Here is a 15,883-nt window from a genome sequence, read left to right as displayed (position 1 = left end):
TACACAAGGAAAACCCCCGAAGACTAGCCCGGCTTTCTTAAAAGAGAACAGACTATAAAAACGGAGTCCTCTGCATGCTTTTCCCTCTGAGAAAAGGTGGAAGAAGAGATGAACAAACCAACAGATGCCAATCCACGTTATTTGAAGCATTACAGGAGAAGTGATGGAGGCTACAGTGGTAAGGGTGCTACAGGACACAAGCTGGGTAGCTGGACAACTTGGGCCCGGCTTAGCAGTTGCACAGCAGGTGTGTATGTGCACAGTGAGACTCTCTGCACCTTGAAGAAGTAGAAAGTAGAGGAGCCGTCCAGTGTCCCAAACTCAAGCTTTCTTTGCTTCACAAGATCTTCAAAAGTCTGGATTGGCAGCTGCTCGCTGCCAGAGCTCAGCAGAGCGGTGAAGTTGGCGATGTAGGCGGCCAGCAAGGCGATGGTGAACAGCCACCAGACAGCAGCGATGACCCGCACAGAGAGCGCTTTGGGCCGAGGGGTGACACCTGCGTGACCAGAGGAGCCGGTAAAGTGTATGGGAGGTGATGTACGGTGAGAGAGAGAGCCAAAGGACCTCAGACCCCCAAGACTGAGTTAAAGACTTCCCTCCAAATAAAGGCCAAACTGCAAAACTTGCCCTGCAGCTGTGTAATGCATGAGCCTGGAAAGACCTACTGTGGTTGGTCTCAACTGCATCAATGCTGCCTGCAACACAGTCGGAGCAATGCCAGCGGCCAAAAGCAACAGCAAAACCTCCACTCTACAAAGCACCAGTGCGACAGTTGGCATGGCATTCCCTAGAGCAACTGCTACAGCAGAAACACATTCCTCAGTCGGAGCCAGCCATCTGTACAGTTCCAAGGAGTCTGTAATCAAAATGCCCCAAACTAGGAGTTCTAGTGCTGCCAAGCGTCCCTACTGGAACGCCTTTCCCCAGCCGGACAGCACACCAGTGTCACAGACAGGTGAGGGCTGGATATACAACCAGCTCAGAACACCCTGTCCTGCGCCCAGAGCTTCTGTGCTGCAGCCCTCCCAGCTCACCTTGCAGGGCGAGCGCTCCTGCTCCAAACCAGAGGCTATTTAAGAAGGTAAAGTGGTTCTCTTCATTCTTTGGCTCGTTCCATTCACAGGGGCTCAGTCTGTGGGGAAAATGACAGGATAAAACCAGATGTTCAGGGAGAAAAAAAATGTAAATAACTCTGCAGTGTGACTGTAGCAGTGCAGATAGCCAGGAATGCCCTTTCCTTCCAGGGTAGCTCCTCCTTCACTGAAGTTTAACCAGTGAGAGGAATGGCTCAAGTGGTTTGCAGCAGTGATGGCTCAGGGGGTCCTGCCACAGGTTTGCCAGACACTTTCTTCCCCAGCTATGGCACTGCCCGGTCTCCCTGGTACACCTGAGTGGCAATACTGGCTCTGTCCTGTAACAGCAGACTGGAGGCTGCTTGGTGGAGCAAATCCTTACCTACAAAGATTGTGCATAAAACTAGAAAAGCAGCAATAGAGCTTCTGTTCTAGACTGCAGCTGCAGAGGGCATTAGTGCAGCCTAATCAGGAAAGGGGGAGAAGCTGAATCTGCTGGGAAGGGGGTGGAGCGGTGGCAGAGAGAATCTCTTCCACAAGTCAGTGCAGGATACAGTGCATAAAAATACACATACAAAACCGCCAAACCAACACCAAAACAAGATAGACCTGCATGTAGGAACATGGTCATAGTTCAAAACAACGTCTGACAAAAGTGAGAAAGCAGAGCTGAAGCACAAAGACACACACAGCCTTTTTAGCAGCCCTAGGTAATCCACATCAAGACCTACAGTGCTCTTCGCAGGGAGATCCTACCACTTAATACGCAGCCTGACGTGACGTAAGCTTTATTAGCCCTGGTTCTGGACCTCTACAGAAGGTTCCTCAAAGCAAAATGCATCCTGATACTTTCTTTAAACTGAGATCTTTCCATAGCTGAGAAAGCATTTGACTTGAACAAAATCTGTGAAAGAAATTAATTTATACCTGGCAACAAGAAAGAGGCAGAAGCACGTCAGGACATAAGCGAATAAAAGGCCAGTCCAGGTCTCCTTACTGAAAGGAGCCAGGAAGTGGAAGAAGGACATTTCCTGAGAGGCCGTGTCTTTTCGAAGCAAGATTCCGATCCCAGTCTGCAGGAATGGTGTGGTGAAGGAGACCACCTCTTCCCTTGCTGACGTGACTGTCAACGGAGCCACTGCAATGTCTGCTTCCTGGAAGATGGAGATAAAAAATGATCAACCAGCCAACCCACCTGAAGATTTCTGCCACTCAAGCAGAATGCTTGCTGGGCTGAGTGGGCAGATATCTACACGGCAAATCACTTCTGTGTCAACAGACAGCTATCGTCCTAGGCTGCGAGCTCCAGGAAATAGGACAGTATTCCAGTTTGCATTGGTCATAGTGGGGTGCTGGTTGGTATCTGGGGGTTCTGCTTTCCTACTACAGCATCAGGCACACAAGCTGAGGCTGTGCAGCATGAACCACATTGGGTTTGTTTACCAAAACCAGAAGGCACGTTCCTTTCTGTTTCTGGCTGCGGATTCTACGTGACTGACAGCTGGACACAGTACTGACTTCAGAGGAGCAAAGAAGGTTTAATTCAAATGTTACCAACAGATGACAGAACGCTAGCCACAGGGCATGGCACATGATGGGGTAAGATGTGCATTCAAGCATCTCCTTGAAGAGTCTAAGGGATTACCATTCTGAAAGAGACAAGTTTCACCTAGTGGTTAAGTTCAAAGTAAGTTTTCCTCAAAGCCATTATCTTTGTGCTGTTAGTGAGCTAAGATGTCTGTACAGTCTCTCAGATTAAAGGAGCACTGGGTAACCTCTGAGACAAGACAAGCACTGTGCCAGGAGCGCCTTGGAACAACGATTTCCTGCTACGGCCATTGTCTCCTTGCTCCTTAGTTTCCATATTTGTAGCCCAAACCCAACTGCAAGTCTTACTATTCATTAGATCTGCACCACAGGCAGGATGACTCCAAGTTGCTCAGTCCCTGAGCAAATTCTAATGAGGTCCAGGAGCTGCTAGCACTGTTCTTTCCTTCTAGAGCTGCAGTTTGTCGAAAATACAAATTGAAAATTACCTGTCTTAGAATTTCGCCAATCATTCCCGTCCAGTTCCCACTGGAAGAGATGGCACCATACTGCCCGTCGCCCACCACCTTCACCTTGTAGCTGAAGTGAAGCATTGCAGCAAGTGCTTTCAGCAAATCAATGCAGTATCCCTCCAGTTCTGCACTTCTCACCATGACGTAAGGATCTTCCTGCATATTGAGGGAAAAATACCCAGTTACGCGCTCCCACAGTCTGCAATGCAACTGACTGTGAATTAAACCACTTTTTTGGCAACCCCCCCACCCCAAACCATGCCACCACCACCAACCCCCCTCCCCAAGACCTCTGTCCACATTATCAAGGACAACATTTCCAAACTCGAAAGATATTCACTGGAGTCATGTGCCACCACTGGTCACAGACTACAGCTCCAGCAGGGCAGACACATTCAGCAAGCCACATGGACCACAGAAGTGACAATCTCTAAAAGCCCAAATACATTTCACTTGGCCCATCAAAGCACCAGACGAGGGGCACATGCTGGTGCAGGACCTGACACCAGAATCAGAAAATTTACTGCTGCAGCTTCTTATGAATAGTGCTGCTTGTCTGCTGCATGTGGTAATGCATCTTCTCTTTTTTTTTAATGCCCTGTTTCTAAACCTCACACGTGTGATCTTCACATATTTCCACTGCAGGACAGAAACAACATATAGGTAACATTGCAACTCTTAGATGTAGCTAAGCGTATGCCCTGTGCATTTTGTGGGTTGATTTTGATGGCCCTCCAATCCGCCCACTGCAAACTACAGAGAGCTTCCACCTCTGCACCACCAAGCCAGCACTCCAAAACCCAGTCTGTGATGAACAGGGGTATCAGTGTCAAATACAGCCCGAAAAACCACCTGCAAATATATGGGTGGGGAAAAACCAGAAAAAGGCAAAGTGTAATTCTAGCCATCTCCCAGCCACCACCAGCGCTGTGTCACTGCCTTACCAGGATTGTTGTGACAGTCAAAACTGGAAGACCCTCTTCAGGCCCCCTTGAGTCAGTGCCCTGCAAATCAAAAAATGAAGAAGGAAATAATTGGATTTTAAAGTCCCAGACATGGCCCCACTTCGCTAAGGTTTATACTATACCTCAGGAGGTGTGTGTGCATGTGTTAAACCAGCTATAGATCTGCCCCTGTAAGCTGCAGCAATTTCACCACCGTTGTTCCCTAACAGTAATTAATAAACCACAAGCATTTAACTTCATTGCATGTTGTCAGCACACTTTGTCAGAATAAAAATCGTTTTGAATATTGTCACAGTTCTTCAGCTACACAGGGCATATGGTCTTCCGAAGAGATCCGTTCCTGTTGCAGACAAAACAGTTATCGGCCAGTTACGGTCTCATCAGAGAGCAATTCCAGGAGACTCAGCACAGTAAGAAAGCTGAGAGGAGGAGGAAAGAAAACCTGGATTCACTTCTGCATGGAATGCTGAATTCAAGAGTACCTCTTCCCAGCTCACAGAGTCACACAGCCCCAGACGGTTTCTGATCAGTACTGCTGCGGAACGATTCAAGCTTTCGCCATTTGTAAAGCAGTCTTAATTCTATAAGATTTGTCGGTCTTCGATTTATCCCTTTATTCTAAGCTCACACAGTGATGTTTCTAGACAGAAGGAGAGAGCATATCTGTGCGTGTACACACACATGTGCAGTACGAGATCTGCAAAAGAAGCTCCAGCTCTTCCAGTTGTTGTTTCAATTGTCTCTTTGCAATGGAGGGATTCGAGGGATGAGCTTTGTCTTTGAAGCTGTGATCAGAAGTGACCTAATGCAGGGTGTTCTGGAAGCAATGTTATTGCCAGATAAGCTACAATTTGCTTTTAGGCAAAAGCAAAAAAGTCACATAGAAATGTGACTCTCAGGTCTGTTTAAAACATTTATGCCTACTGAACAAGAGAGCAAATAAAACAAATGACCAAAAAATCCTGGCCTATCCCTCTTCACTCAGCTTCACCCACTAGTTACGGAAGGTTTCAATGTGGTTCTTAAAAAAAAAATATCTCAAGAGCATACTACCACTTGTGTAAATACACCAGAAGAGTATTTTACTGGGCAAGAGTTGCGGGGTGTCGGTAGCAGCATGGGGGGAGGGGTGGCACAGGAGTGACTTCTGCAGGGGGTCAGGAATGGCCCAGTGCTGGACACAGCCATTTCAAGGTGTCTTAGATGTGAACAAAACAGAGCCACAGTGCACCAAAACTGAACGAATCGGCCAAGTTTATGGTGCTTGTGCAAAAAGGCCTTTAAAAAAGGGTGGTAAGTGCTGTTGTCCAGCAATGCTGGAGCAGGAGGGGACGCCAAAGACAATGCCAGGTCAGGAGAGTTCCCAAGCAGGGGCAAAGGAGAAATAAGAAAGCTTATTTTGGGAGGGGAGCAGGAGGGACAGCAGGGTGGGAGAAAGGCCAGTGAAGAAGAGCTGCCCCAAGAGCAGAAGTGCAAGAGCTGCCCGAGGAGGGACAGAGGGGAGCTGCAGGAGGAGGCACAGCTCTAGCGGGGCTGCAGCCAGGGGAGGAACCTGCCCAGAAGCAAGCAGGAACCACAAAACACTGACCCCAATCTCCTGTGCCACCTTGTTGTCTCCCCAGAGGGACTGAGCATAAAATGTGTGCAACAAGGGGACTGGAAGCCAGGAAGACAGGGCAAGAGAGGGGCTGATATGTGTTCCTCTGGGTGTTTTTGTTTGCTTGTGCTTATTTCTCAATATGGAATCAACAACTAGAGGTCTATGCTAACTGAACCTGATTGAAATTCCATGACTTTCCCCAAAACTCTCTTTTTGACAGGCATCCAGCATCTTCAAGCTTGAGAAATGAGCTGAGAGTCAAGTGACGCAAGTTCTGTCTCTGCCTATGCCATTTGGACAAATAATTGAATTTCCCAATGCTACCATAACCAACTCCCCCATCATTTTTGATTGGAAAGTCCTCAGGACAAATGCTGTCCTGCATTACATGAATATATACATGTTCTAGCTGGTTAGATTTCCAGTGGCCTTTGCCATCTTCCTTCTAAAGCCCGAGGAACTGCATCCCACACAGACCCTTTTTATGTAAAGGGCAAATGTTTGGAAGTAAACCACACACCTTAAAAACTAATAAAGGCATCTCTGCACGTTTATATGTGCCTGAATTTCCTTTGATGTTTAGAAATCTATAAAGATCATAAATGATGCAATAAAACTGAGGTTTAAATTCTACAGAGCAGGAAGACAGGGCTATAGGCAGATTCTTCCCTGGGGTATGACTGAATTTTGAATCCTGGACAAAAGATTGAGTTAAAAAAAGAAGAGAAAAAAAAAAACCATAGGCACACAGACAGACTTAGATATGGCCGTCACTAGCCACGCAAAGTATATTTACAATAAAAACTCTTCCCAGATTAAAAGCATTGTACACTATAACCACATCTATCTCTGAATTTAAAATGCAAACTCTTTAGCACATATGCCTTCACTGGTAGCTGTGCACCGATGAACGTAAACATACCTTACTCACAGCATCATCACGCCTTGCAGTTCCTGAAAAAAATACAACAACAAAATCAACTTCTTGCAGGGCTTATATTTACAGCTCCTTAAAAGGGACGTTTCCTACCCTCATTTCATATTGCACTTAAAGAAACAGAGTGACTACCCTTGACTCAGGCTCACAGTGCAGTTGGCCTGCAGCGATTTTGCCAAGTGTGTTTCCTTGTGCACAGCACAGCGTTAGTGTGAAACAAACAGAAGCAAAAATAGACACAGCCAGATTCAGGCTGGAGAAGCTTCTAATTGTAACTTAATGATTATGGCTGTCACTCACACCCTGAGGAACGGATTCTGCAGAATTAATTGCCTTATTTCCTTATTGCTCTCCCTGACAAGGTGAAAAGGCTGCTCTCCTGCTACTTCACGCAGCTAATATTTCCCGCTAACTCCTGCAAAACCTTGTTGATACCCTTAAGGAGAAGCCCTGTAAACAACCAAAAGTTCATCGCCATGAGGTTCCAGGACAGAAGGTTTTCTTATTCTTCCCTTCCCCTCCTATTAATGTTAGGTCCCTACGGTCAAAGCAGCCCAGGGGGCTGCAGCCACTGGGGTTAGACATCTTGCTCCACCATGTCCTCCTTCACTCCCCCTTCACGTTATAAGCACCCTGACTTTTCATCCCTGTGAAAATTAAAACCTCCAAAGGGGCCATGACTAAAACCAGGAACCAACAGTGACAACGCTGAGGAAAGAGGGACTTGGAAGCCTGTCTTGTGCTGCCTGTTCCAGCAAGGAAAGGGAGGAAGGGAAATACATACACCTGACAAAGAGTGCCAGTGCAATGAGAGCCGGTGCAACCCTGCAGACAGCATCGGAGCAAACGTCAAATGTCAAATTGCCACATCTGCTACTGAGCTTTCCTGTATTACTTCTCCTTCCATTCCTCAGTTTCCCATTTGTAAAACCAAGGCAGTGATACTCCTCCCTCTTTGGTAAAATCACCAAGATCCACCCATAAAATTACCACCGCTGAGTTTTGCCATGCTTCTGGGTTCTACTCCCTGCTCTGCTGGGTGACTTTTAACAAGTCCTAATCATTTGATTAAATCATTTGATCCACAGCTTCCCTCTTTGTAATGCTCGGGAGAATACGTCAATCCCACCCCAGCTGCAAGAAAGCTAAACTACAATGATTGAGATGCCGAATTAAAACCACAATTTTGTCAATATATGACTCCTTAACTGCCCAGGATGTTTTTTCTAGAATATGCACAGCAGTGCTCCTTGGAAAAGCCAAAAATTCCTCAAGAGAAAATAAAAAAATTAGGGTGTTCTCACTCTTTCAGGCAAAAGCTGTGAGTTTTTCATTAAATATAACAACGTATTCATTCATTATGTATTATTCATTCTTCGGTTTTGCATTTTCTGGCCTCGTGCTGAACTCCACATTATCATAAAACAAAACCTGTTTTTTCCCTCTCCACTACAGTTCTCCATGGGAGCTGGAAATCCTCACAAAGGAGGTCTCTTGTCTCCCTTTAGAAACTCATTAAAGCCAGTAAAAGCTTTTGGAGGCTCCTTTTTTGAAGACCTGCTAGGGTTTCTTGGAAGAAAACAGTCTGTACTGAGGGCTTCAGCTCCCCCACAGCGGCACTGGATGCAGCTGTTCAAAGCCCCATTCTAAGAACTCCTGAAAGGACCATAAGTAATCAAGTTGCAGCACTAACTCGAAGTTCATTGCTGTGACACTTCGCAGAAGCCAAGTCCTCATTGTAAGGATCTTTTGTGAGAGTCTACAAAAGCAGAAGACAAAGAAAAGCAGCTCATCCCTCTGCTCTTGTTCCCGCCAGGCTGGTGGCTGCAGGGAATGATGGGGATTGCAAAAATCACCCTTCTCCTTGCCCCTTCTACTGAGCACACCCACCCTTCTGATGGGAGATGGCTCCCTGCTTAACTTCTTGTGAAAAACCTCGTAGCACTGTTAAGAACTGGCCACCTCACCCCAGTTTTCTACCCCATCCTCCCTCTCTAAGCTAGCACCCTTGCTGTTGCATCCTTTACCAGCATTTCTCTTTTTGCAGCAGTGACCAGGAGACAGAGCTGACCTAAAGGAAGCATGCTGGATGAGCTGCATTAGAGTTTTGGAGTATGCTGGGACACCCAGGATGAGAAAATTCTCAGTGGGAGAGAATTTGACTATTGTCACAGAAGCAAAGGGCTGAATTATCTGTAATAGCTATGCAACTACCGACTCGGGGTGGCTAGGAGGTGGGTGTGCAAGGTGGACAGAGGAGACAGCAGTGCGAGTGAAGTTGCTCTCCCAACCCTCAAAATAGAGAACCAGTTTTGATGTCCCAGCAATTTTGTGAGGCCAAGCTGCTCCTTAGCCTGAGTCTGGACTGTGGCAGAGAACACCAAAAAGCCACAATAAGAGCGTAACAAGAGCACTTGCTGTTCAGTTGCAAAAGCAAGGTCCCTGGCTCCTCGCACAGAGCGAGGTGTGATCTTATGGCTGGTGGCAGCACACAAGTCCCCGGCAGGGTCCCCTCACTATTCCTTAGGAACTTCAGGAGGAATGCAGTGTTACCCTTTTCCTACAGAAAGTCTGGGCACTCACAGAGCTGACAACTTCTGTGCACTAAATCCCCTCTTCTTCCCCAAACAAGCCACAAGCAGAGGGGTAAACAAGTAACGTGGAACACACTACTCACAGCACAAGTTAATCAGCGCATCTTGCCACAATTCAGGGGACCAGAGATTAAAAAGAGTGCACAAGCACACTTTTAACCACAATCATGGTGTTCAAGGACACCTAACCACCCTTTCTCCAGCTTTTTCACCCTCCCTGATCTTTGTCATATGATTTACAGCTACAGCAGCAAAGACACTCAGTAACAGCAGACATAACGCGATCAGGTCGCAATAACGAGCTGTGACGAGGCAGGCCCTGGCGATACCGTGATAACCAACTGGAAAGCAAATTCTCAGATTACGACAAAAACCCCTAAACAAGAGCTGTTCAAGACTGAAAGAGCTAACACTGCGCAAAGAACAAAACCAGATTTGGATGCAGCCAACATTTTTGGATCATCTCTCTCACCTGCCTGGCTTGATTCTCCCAGGAGCAGCAGTGCTGGAGTCACACAGAGCACGAAGTGAAGAGCTTTGTCCATTGGAGCAGAAATATCTACTGTCTAAAGGAAACTTCCTGCTAGAGATGAAAGGGAAGTGGTTAAAGCTGGTTTGACAGTTCCTCATTGCTGGCTTAAAATCAGTGTGTCCTGGATTTACTGCACCTCATCCTGGAGAGCCCCCGATTCAAACAAACCTCTCCAGGTGTGAAAAGACAGTCGCTTCTGAGAGCAGCCAGAACAAACACTAAAAAAAAAGTTTCTGGTGAACACTCCCCTGCAGCAAAAAGGCTGTGACCAACCTGTGAAGTGGGTTTACCCACCGGCTGTTGCACTGCACCTCTCCCAGCTGGCTCTGCACAAGGGGGAGGCGTGCGGACCAGGGGCAGACGCCCAGGGGTCGCAGGGCAAGGCCAGGGAGCCGCTGGAGCCCGCTGCTCCTGAGCACTGGGCCCTTACGCTCTGAGAAATGGGAAAGTGCTATTAAAAGACATTTTAGATTCGTTTTATAAAGTAATAATTAAAATCAGTTGCACTAATAGAGCAGCCTCCTCTAGGAGGTTCTCATTTGCAGGGGGCTTAAAAGCAAAACCTTAATTTCACTTTCCATTTGGGTTGCAGAAAACAAAGGTGTTTCTTTCATTGGGCACCAAAATGACCTGAAACAAAGCTGTTTCACCTGCATCAGGAGACACCGGACATTGTTTCTGAAGCCTCTTTTGGCTCAGCCTCCTGCTCTTAACTGACCAAGGAAGGAAAACGGGCTAGGGGTGAAAACCAGCATATTTTATTAACAATTTTCATTTCAAACTCTGCAACCAAATTTCTGCACGACTTGAAATAATCGTACATTTGTCAGCAAAACAGCACCAGACCTATGAAAAACAATCAATGCCAGGTTATGTTCAGTCTCCAGCTGCTGCAATATTTTTGGTTGTATTTGTTGTCATAGCATCAAACAAGGCTCAGGGCACTGTTACCCCAGAAAGTATAAAAATTATTAAAAATGCCCAAGAAAACTTACAATTTAGGAGGCTATGTAGGCAAAAAAAATCCTATGTATGGTAGTACTTGCTTCTGACTGATGCTCAGAAAACACTGGCTTCAGTTAATCTTACCTCATCAACTTTTATGAATTCTTTCCCAAAACTGCACTACTGTGAAAACTCTGGACGTTACAGCTCAGCAGTTTCCCTCACTCACTTTTTCTACATTTTTCACATAATAAGAGAGTTGAATAAAATTTACAGAGAAGATTCTTTCTGAGTGAAATTTAAATGGTGTCTTTTTTTTTTTTTTTGGTTTGTTTTGTAAAAAAGACTTTAAAACAGGACTATTTTGATCCTTGTGAAAGGATCAAAGGAGAGGACTGACATTTGAGTTATGGATCAGCCTACATTTTCTAAAAAGTAATTGTAGAATACAAAGTGGTAGTAGCTACTGGGAGCTGTTGCCAGAGCAGCACATGAACAGCTGAACCAGCCCCCAGGGCACACGAAGGGAAAGCAGCAGTACTCTTCAGGTTGAGCCAGTGAGGCACTGCGTTTATCCTGGTAGATTTAACCTGTCAATCAATGCTGCTTTTTCCTTACAATTTGGTACATGCTACAAAATGATCTTTATTTCAAGTGTCCTCCTTCAAAATAAACTAACCAGAGCTGGTAATATATTGTGTACATCTTGGAAAGAAACAGCTGTTAACACACTGGCTGCTGACTGTCTAAAAGAACAAAGAGTGTAAATATCTGAAAAAAAAGAAATTTTGCAAAGGCTAATACACTTCCCTACCTCTAATTCAGCACTCAAGTCATTTAACGACAAAGAGAATCAGTCAGAGAGAGAATAAAAGGAGGGCAGAGGGGTTTAGTGCCTCCCAGTGTGCAGAGAGCTCCTTAGGTACTGCTCAAACTAACCACTGCAATATCCATCCATCATCTACCTGAGGAACTACTACAGTTTTCTCCTGCTGGCTTTACAGCAAAGCAAACCAAGGATTTTAAAAAGTTACTTTGCTAGAATTAGCTCTCGCTCCTTAGCAGGTTTTCAGTCTTTTCAAAACGCAAACTAAAAAGACATCATCACTCCTCAACCAGTCTTCTGCATGCAGAGCTGAAGGCAGGCATCGGCATTAAACCAGCAGCGGAAAAGATGAACAACCAGCAGCTAGGAAGGAGACAGCCTGTTGCACACAGGCTTTGATCCTTGTCATCTAGAACAAGAAGAGCAGTGACTGAAAGGCAGTATCTCACCTACAGCAATTCCTTTTGCCTCTCCTAGTCTGTTTCCTGGCTGGGTACTAGCAGGAGCAACGCGACGAACAGGCACAATGACACTGCTGGAGCACTGAAGGCTCGCAGGCTTCAACGCTGTTATAAAGATAAAGGGGAGGGAGGGGCCAGGCTGAGGGGCTTCTGCAGAACGTGCCAGCTCCTACCGCAGGCTCTGGGGGCACTTGGGTTTGGGGAAAGGGAGGAGCAGACGACACCCAGCAAAAAGACAGTGTTTGGAAGCAGTTAGTCCAGCAGCTGAACACTACATTGAGGCTCAGAAAATTACCAGCCTGTTGTGCGGTCTATACGAGTCCTCGCCATTCAGAACAGCATCCGATCAAGATGTGCCCATCGCTCCCGTCTGGTGACAGGCGAAGCTGCTCAAGACTTTCTCCGCTCTGTGACTGTCTTGGGAAATCAGTCTTGGGGGAGTCATGTACAACAGCAAAAAACCCCAACCCCCAAACTGTTACATCCATCTAGTATTGCCTTGCAATGCCTAGACAGCTGAAGGAAGGTCTGAGCTTCAAGGTAAACTATTAAATTCCCCTCTGTATTATACAGTTCTGTTTAATACATAGGCACAACAGTGAAATTCCTGTCCCCTTCACCCTTCCATTTACTAGTTTCACTTCAAAAGTGAGCTCAAGTACAATGCTGCCAAGTGGCTGATTCTGTTAGGCCAGGTCATTTATAAATACACACATCAAGGCACTGTAATAACAAAGAAGCGCCTTCACAGGCATTCAGCAGAGTAAACTAGTACAACTCATCTTGCAGGGGAGTTGGAACACATCCACGCTTAAGAAAGAAATGAAAATTTATGCCCTGCTTGACTTTAAAGCACTGTTCAAGATGGAAAACTCTCCAGCAGCTTGCAGGACTTGGCCTTCTTCCCTAAGCTGCTTCTATACATGCCACTGTGTAAATTAATTATTAAATGTCAACACAGCTTGCCTTCTGCAGAGTCAACAACTGCTTACGTTTCAATAAAAAATGCTTAGAATACTGCATTTGGTGATGCTTGCCCTAACAGAGTTCAAGGGCTTGACTCAGCTCACTGCAATTAAGGGGAGCCCTTACATCCCTTCCAGTGCACTTCAGATCCCAGATGGTGTAAATCATTCCTGCAATATAAATCATGGCAAGGTGCTAAGATACGTTATAAATGATAATTACATCCCCACTTTAGGACAAAACAGAAAAAGAATCCAGAAAGATCTACACACCTTGGATTTCTCTCAGAGGCTTTGGCTTCTTTACAGGTTCATTTCCAGGTGCTGTCTTTGGCAGTTTGAATGTGATTTGTTGCTCACATTCTCACCTGATAGCCCTAGAGGTTCTGGCAACAGGTTGCAGGTTGGGGGAAGTTAGCAAAAATCAGATAAGCTGAGGTTTCCAGCTACTTTTCATGAATATTTTCTAGGCTTTAAAAAGATGCACATCATGGTGTGTGATTTTTTGCAGCTGACAGCTAATAAGGGCTGAGAAGGTCAACTACAACCAGCTGAAATCATCTCAGCACAGAGGAGTTTTCAAAGATACAATCAAATGTTCATCAGCAGTGTTGTTAAACACTGAATTGGAGGAATACAGACCATAAATCCCAAGTCCAGCCATGTATAATACACTGCTTGTAATTTGGAAACTGGACTGCTGATCTTGCAATTTAATGAACTGAAAACCACATACGACCAGTTCGACGCCTCACAGGAAAAGCTCTGGACAAGAGAAGATACTTGTTGTCTCTACAAGCCAGCAGGAGTAGCTACAAAATGGGCTTTCTCCCATTGTCCATGTGATTGATGGGTGAGGTATAGCAAGGATGCGCTCTCACAGAGCAGCAGAACCCCCTCCCCACGCTGCCTTTCCCTCTCCATCCCTGTTTAGCAGCTCCACTGTCAGGTATCAGACAGCAGCTTTCCTGTCAGTCACTGATGTTCTAGAATGATTCCAGCTGCCTTTTTGCATTCCTTCAACCTGCAGCCAGGCACTCGTCCCGTTGCACGCCACCCTGAACAGGGCGCACAAACGATGGTTGTGCTGCATTCGCAAGTGTCTCTGGCCTGGGTTTGGATGGCTCCTATGGATTCCCAAGTCTGTGGTACTACAGGCATGCAATTCCAGTAAAAACTTGCAGCTGCTATATGGCAAGCAGTGAAGTCGTTACAACTGCAGAGTCATTAACTACGTTAGCAGAAGGCGTGCACTGACCACTGTGGTTTCACGCTCAACCTGCCTCTACGCTGCATCTGCCCACAATTTCACACGGCGGAGGGAGAATCTGCTCTTTCATCTTGATTATCATACGAATGGTAGAGCAGATCCTCTAGATATTAAGAGCAGCGAGGCATTCGTAAAATAATAATCAGTGCTGCTTGGAACCTCAACTCCTGGCTCCCTCCACTATTACCAGATCTTCATTGCTCTCCTTACCATTTCTGACAGCACCCTGCCAGCTGAGAAGATCTGAATAAGCAATTTTCCTCTTCCCTGATGAAGGCTGGATGAATGAAGAGTAAAACTGCTCAGTAAGCTTCTGCCACTCAGCAGTGTAGGTACCATGAAATAAATACCTTTCAGAGGAATAAACGAACACATCATTAATGGTCTTACGTAGTGTAATAAAACAAGCTGCAAAGGTAGTTATTTGGAAGCAGAAGGGCAAAATTCATACGTACTCTCGTAAGTTAAATCCAGGCACTGTGTTTTTAAAAATATGAACAAAGATGAATGTTTTGAAGCCCTACATGATACAGCGTTCTGTGAGGTGCATTAATTTAAGAAGTATTGCTTAATCAATTAAAGAGAAAAGTAATTTGATTGTGAAACTTGGTCTTTGAAAAGACACAAACAGGCCTTTTAAACATTAACTTTCTAAAACTGTGAAGTTGCATGTACTTTCTTGCTTTAAAGATAAAAAAGCAGCAACTCCCTGCAGCTTTTCAGCCCCAAACTGAAGTATTACAGAGTGACTTTTCGTCTAGAGAATGTTAATGAAATTTTCTTTGTGTTAAAACACAATATGAGACTAATCTTGGCAGATCACATATTCTGCTGCTGATTTACCTTTTTTTCCTTCAGAGACTGCAATGATATTGTAGGGTCACTTCAGTGCATGTTCCAAACCTTTGTTGCACAAACCTCAAGGGCCTCTCATCCAAATTATGAAGACAAGCAATGAAAATCTGAGCCAGGATGGAAAACCGAGAGTATTTTTAGACAAAACATATTGAAGACCACTAGAAAAAGATTTATTCAGAGAATTTAACCCCTCCCAGCCCCTATCTCCATGTTACGATGATATAATTAGCTACAGTTAGCCTTACATTTTGGTATCTCAGAGTTTAAATGATACTAAAGTTAGAAACCAAGAACACCTTTCTTGCCCTGCAATCCACAAGTTGATGACCGTTACCCAAGACAGTATAAACTGAGTTCACACACTTTCACTGTGCACTTTACTGGGACAGGAAGAGAAGAGATTTTTGAATGGACAGGTAAAAAGCAAATTTTTGCTGTAGTATTTTGAGCCAGACCTGCAAGCACCTCAGTGACAAAACAGGACTATCTTACTTAGAGAGCTGTAACAGAATAAGTTAGGTCCTTGCATTACATCTGGCTATAATTACATGAGTTCCCCTAGAGTCTTCATCTACACAGCCATCACTGGCTGCCAAACAAAGACATCGCTTTGAAACAAATGCCAGTCTCTACCAATACTTGCATGTGTTTTCGTGGACCTGAGATAAATTGAGCTGGATCTGAAACAGCTACCACTCTGAAAAAGAGTAAAATTAAATGTTATCCACTAAGGAATTTTTAAAACAAGGCAGACAGCGTTATCCATTTTGTATCCCACAAACTTCTAGACAGCACGT

General features: G+C 45.3%; 1 protein-coding gene across 2 annotated transcripts in view; it reads right to left on the bottom strand.

The window, feature by feature from the left end:
• LOC121085138 (probable glutamate receptor) overlaps positions 1-15,798 on the bottom strand; it is an 18,671-nt gene extending 2,873 nt beyond the window's left edge. The window contains exons 1-8 of one of the 2 annotated variants that reach the window (XM_040587469.1): positions 11,982-15,798; positions 9,702-9,809; positions 6,621-6,652; positions 4,078-4,137; positions 3,110-3,289; positions 2,001-2,227; positions 1,035-1,132; positions 279-496 (exon numbers count right to left, since the gene is read on the bottom strand). In XM_040587469.1, coding sequence (XP_040443403.1) covers positions 279-496; positions 1,035-1,132; positions 2,001-2,227; positions 3,110-3,289; positions 4,078-4,137; positions 6,621-6,652; positions 9,702-9,774 — 888 coding nt within the window. In that variant the 5' untranslated portion in view covers positions 9,775-9,809; positions 11,982-15,798. Of the gene's footprint in view, positions 1-278; positions 497-1,034; positions 1,133-2,000; positions 2,228-3,109; positions 3,290-4,077; positions 4,138-6,620; positions 6,653-9,701 lie in introns of both variants that reach the window. The other variant, XM_040587468.1, reaches the window with a different exon arrangement.
• Between the last annotated feature and the right edge of the window lie 85 nt (positions 15,799-15,883).

This window comes from Falco naumanni, chromosome 3 (assembly GCF_017639655.2).
Source record: "Falco naumanni isolate bFalNau1 chromosome 3, bFalNau1.pat, whole genome shotgun sequence".
Lineage (NCBI taxonomy): Eukaryota > Metazoa > Chordata > Aves > Falconiformes > Falconidae > Falco > Falco naumanni.
The sequence above is the reverse complement of the archived record's forward strand: the minus strand, read 5'-3'. Positions and strand labels throughout refer to the sequence as shown.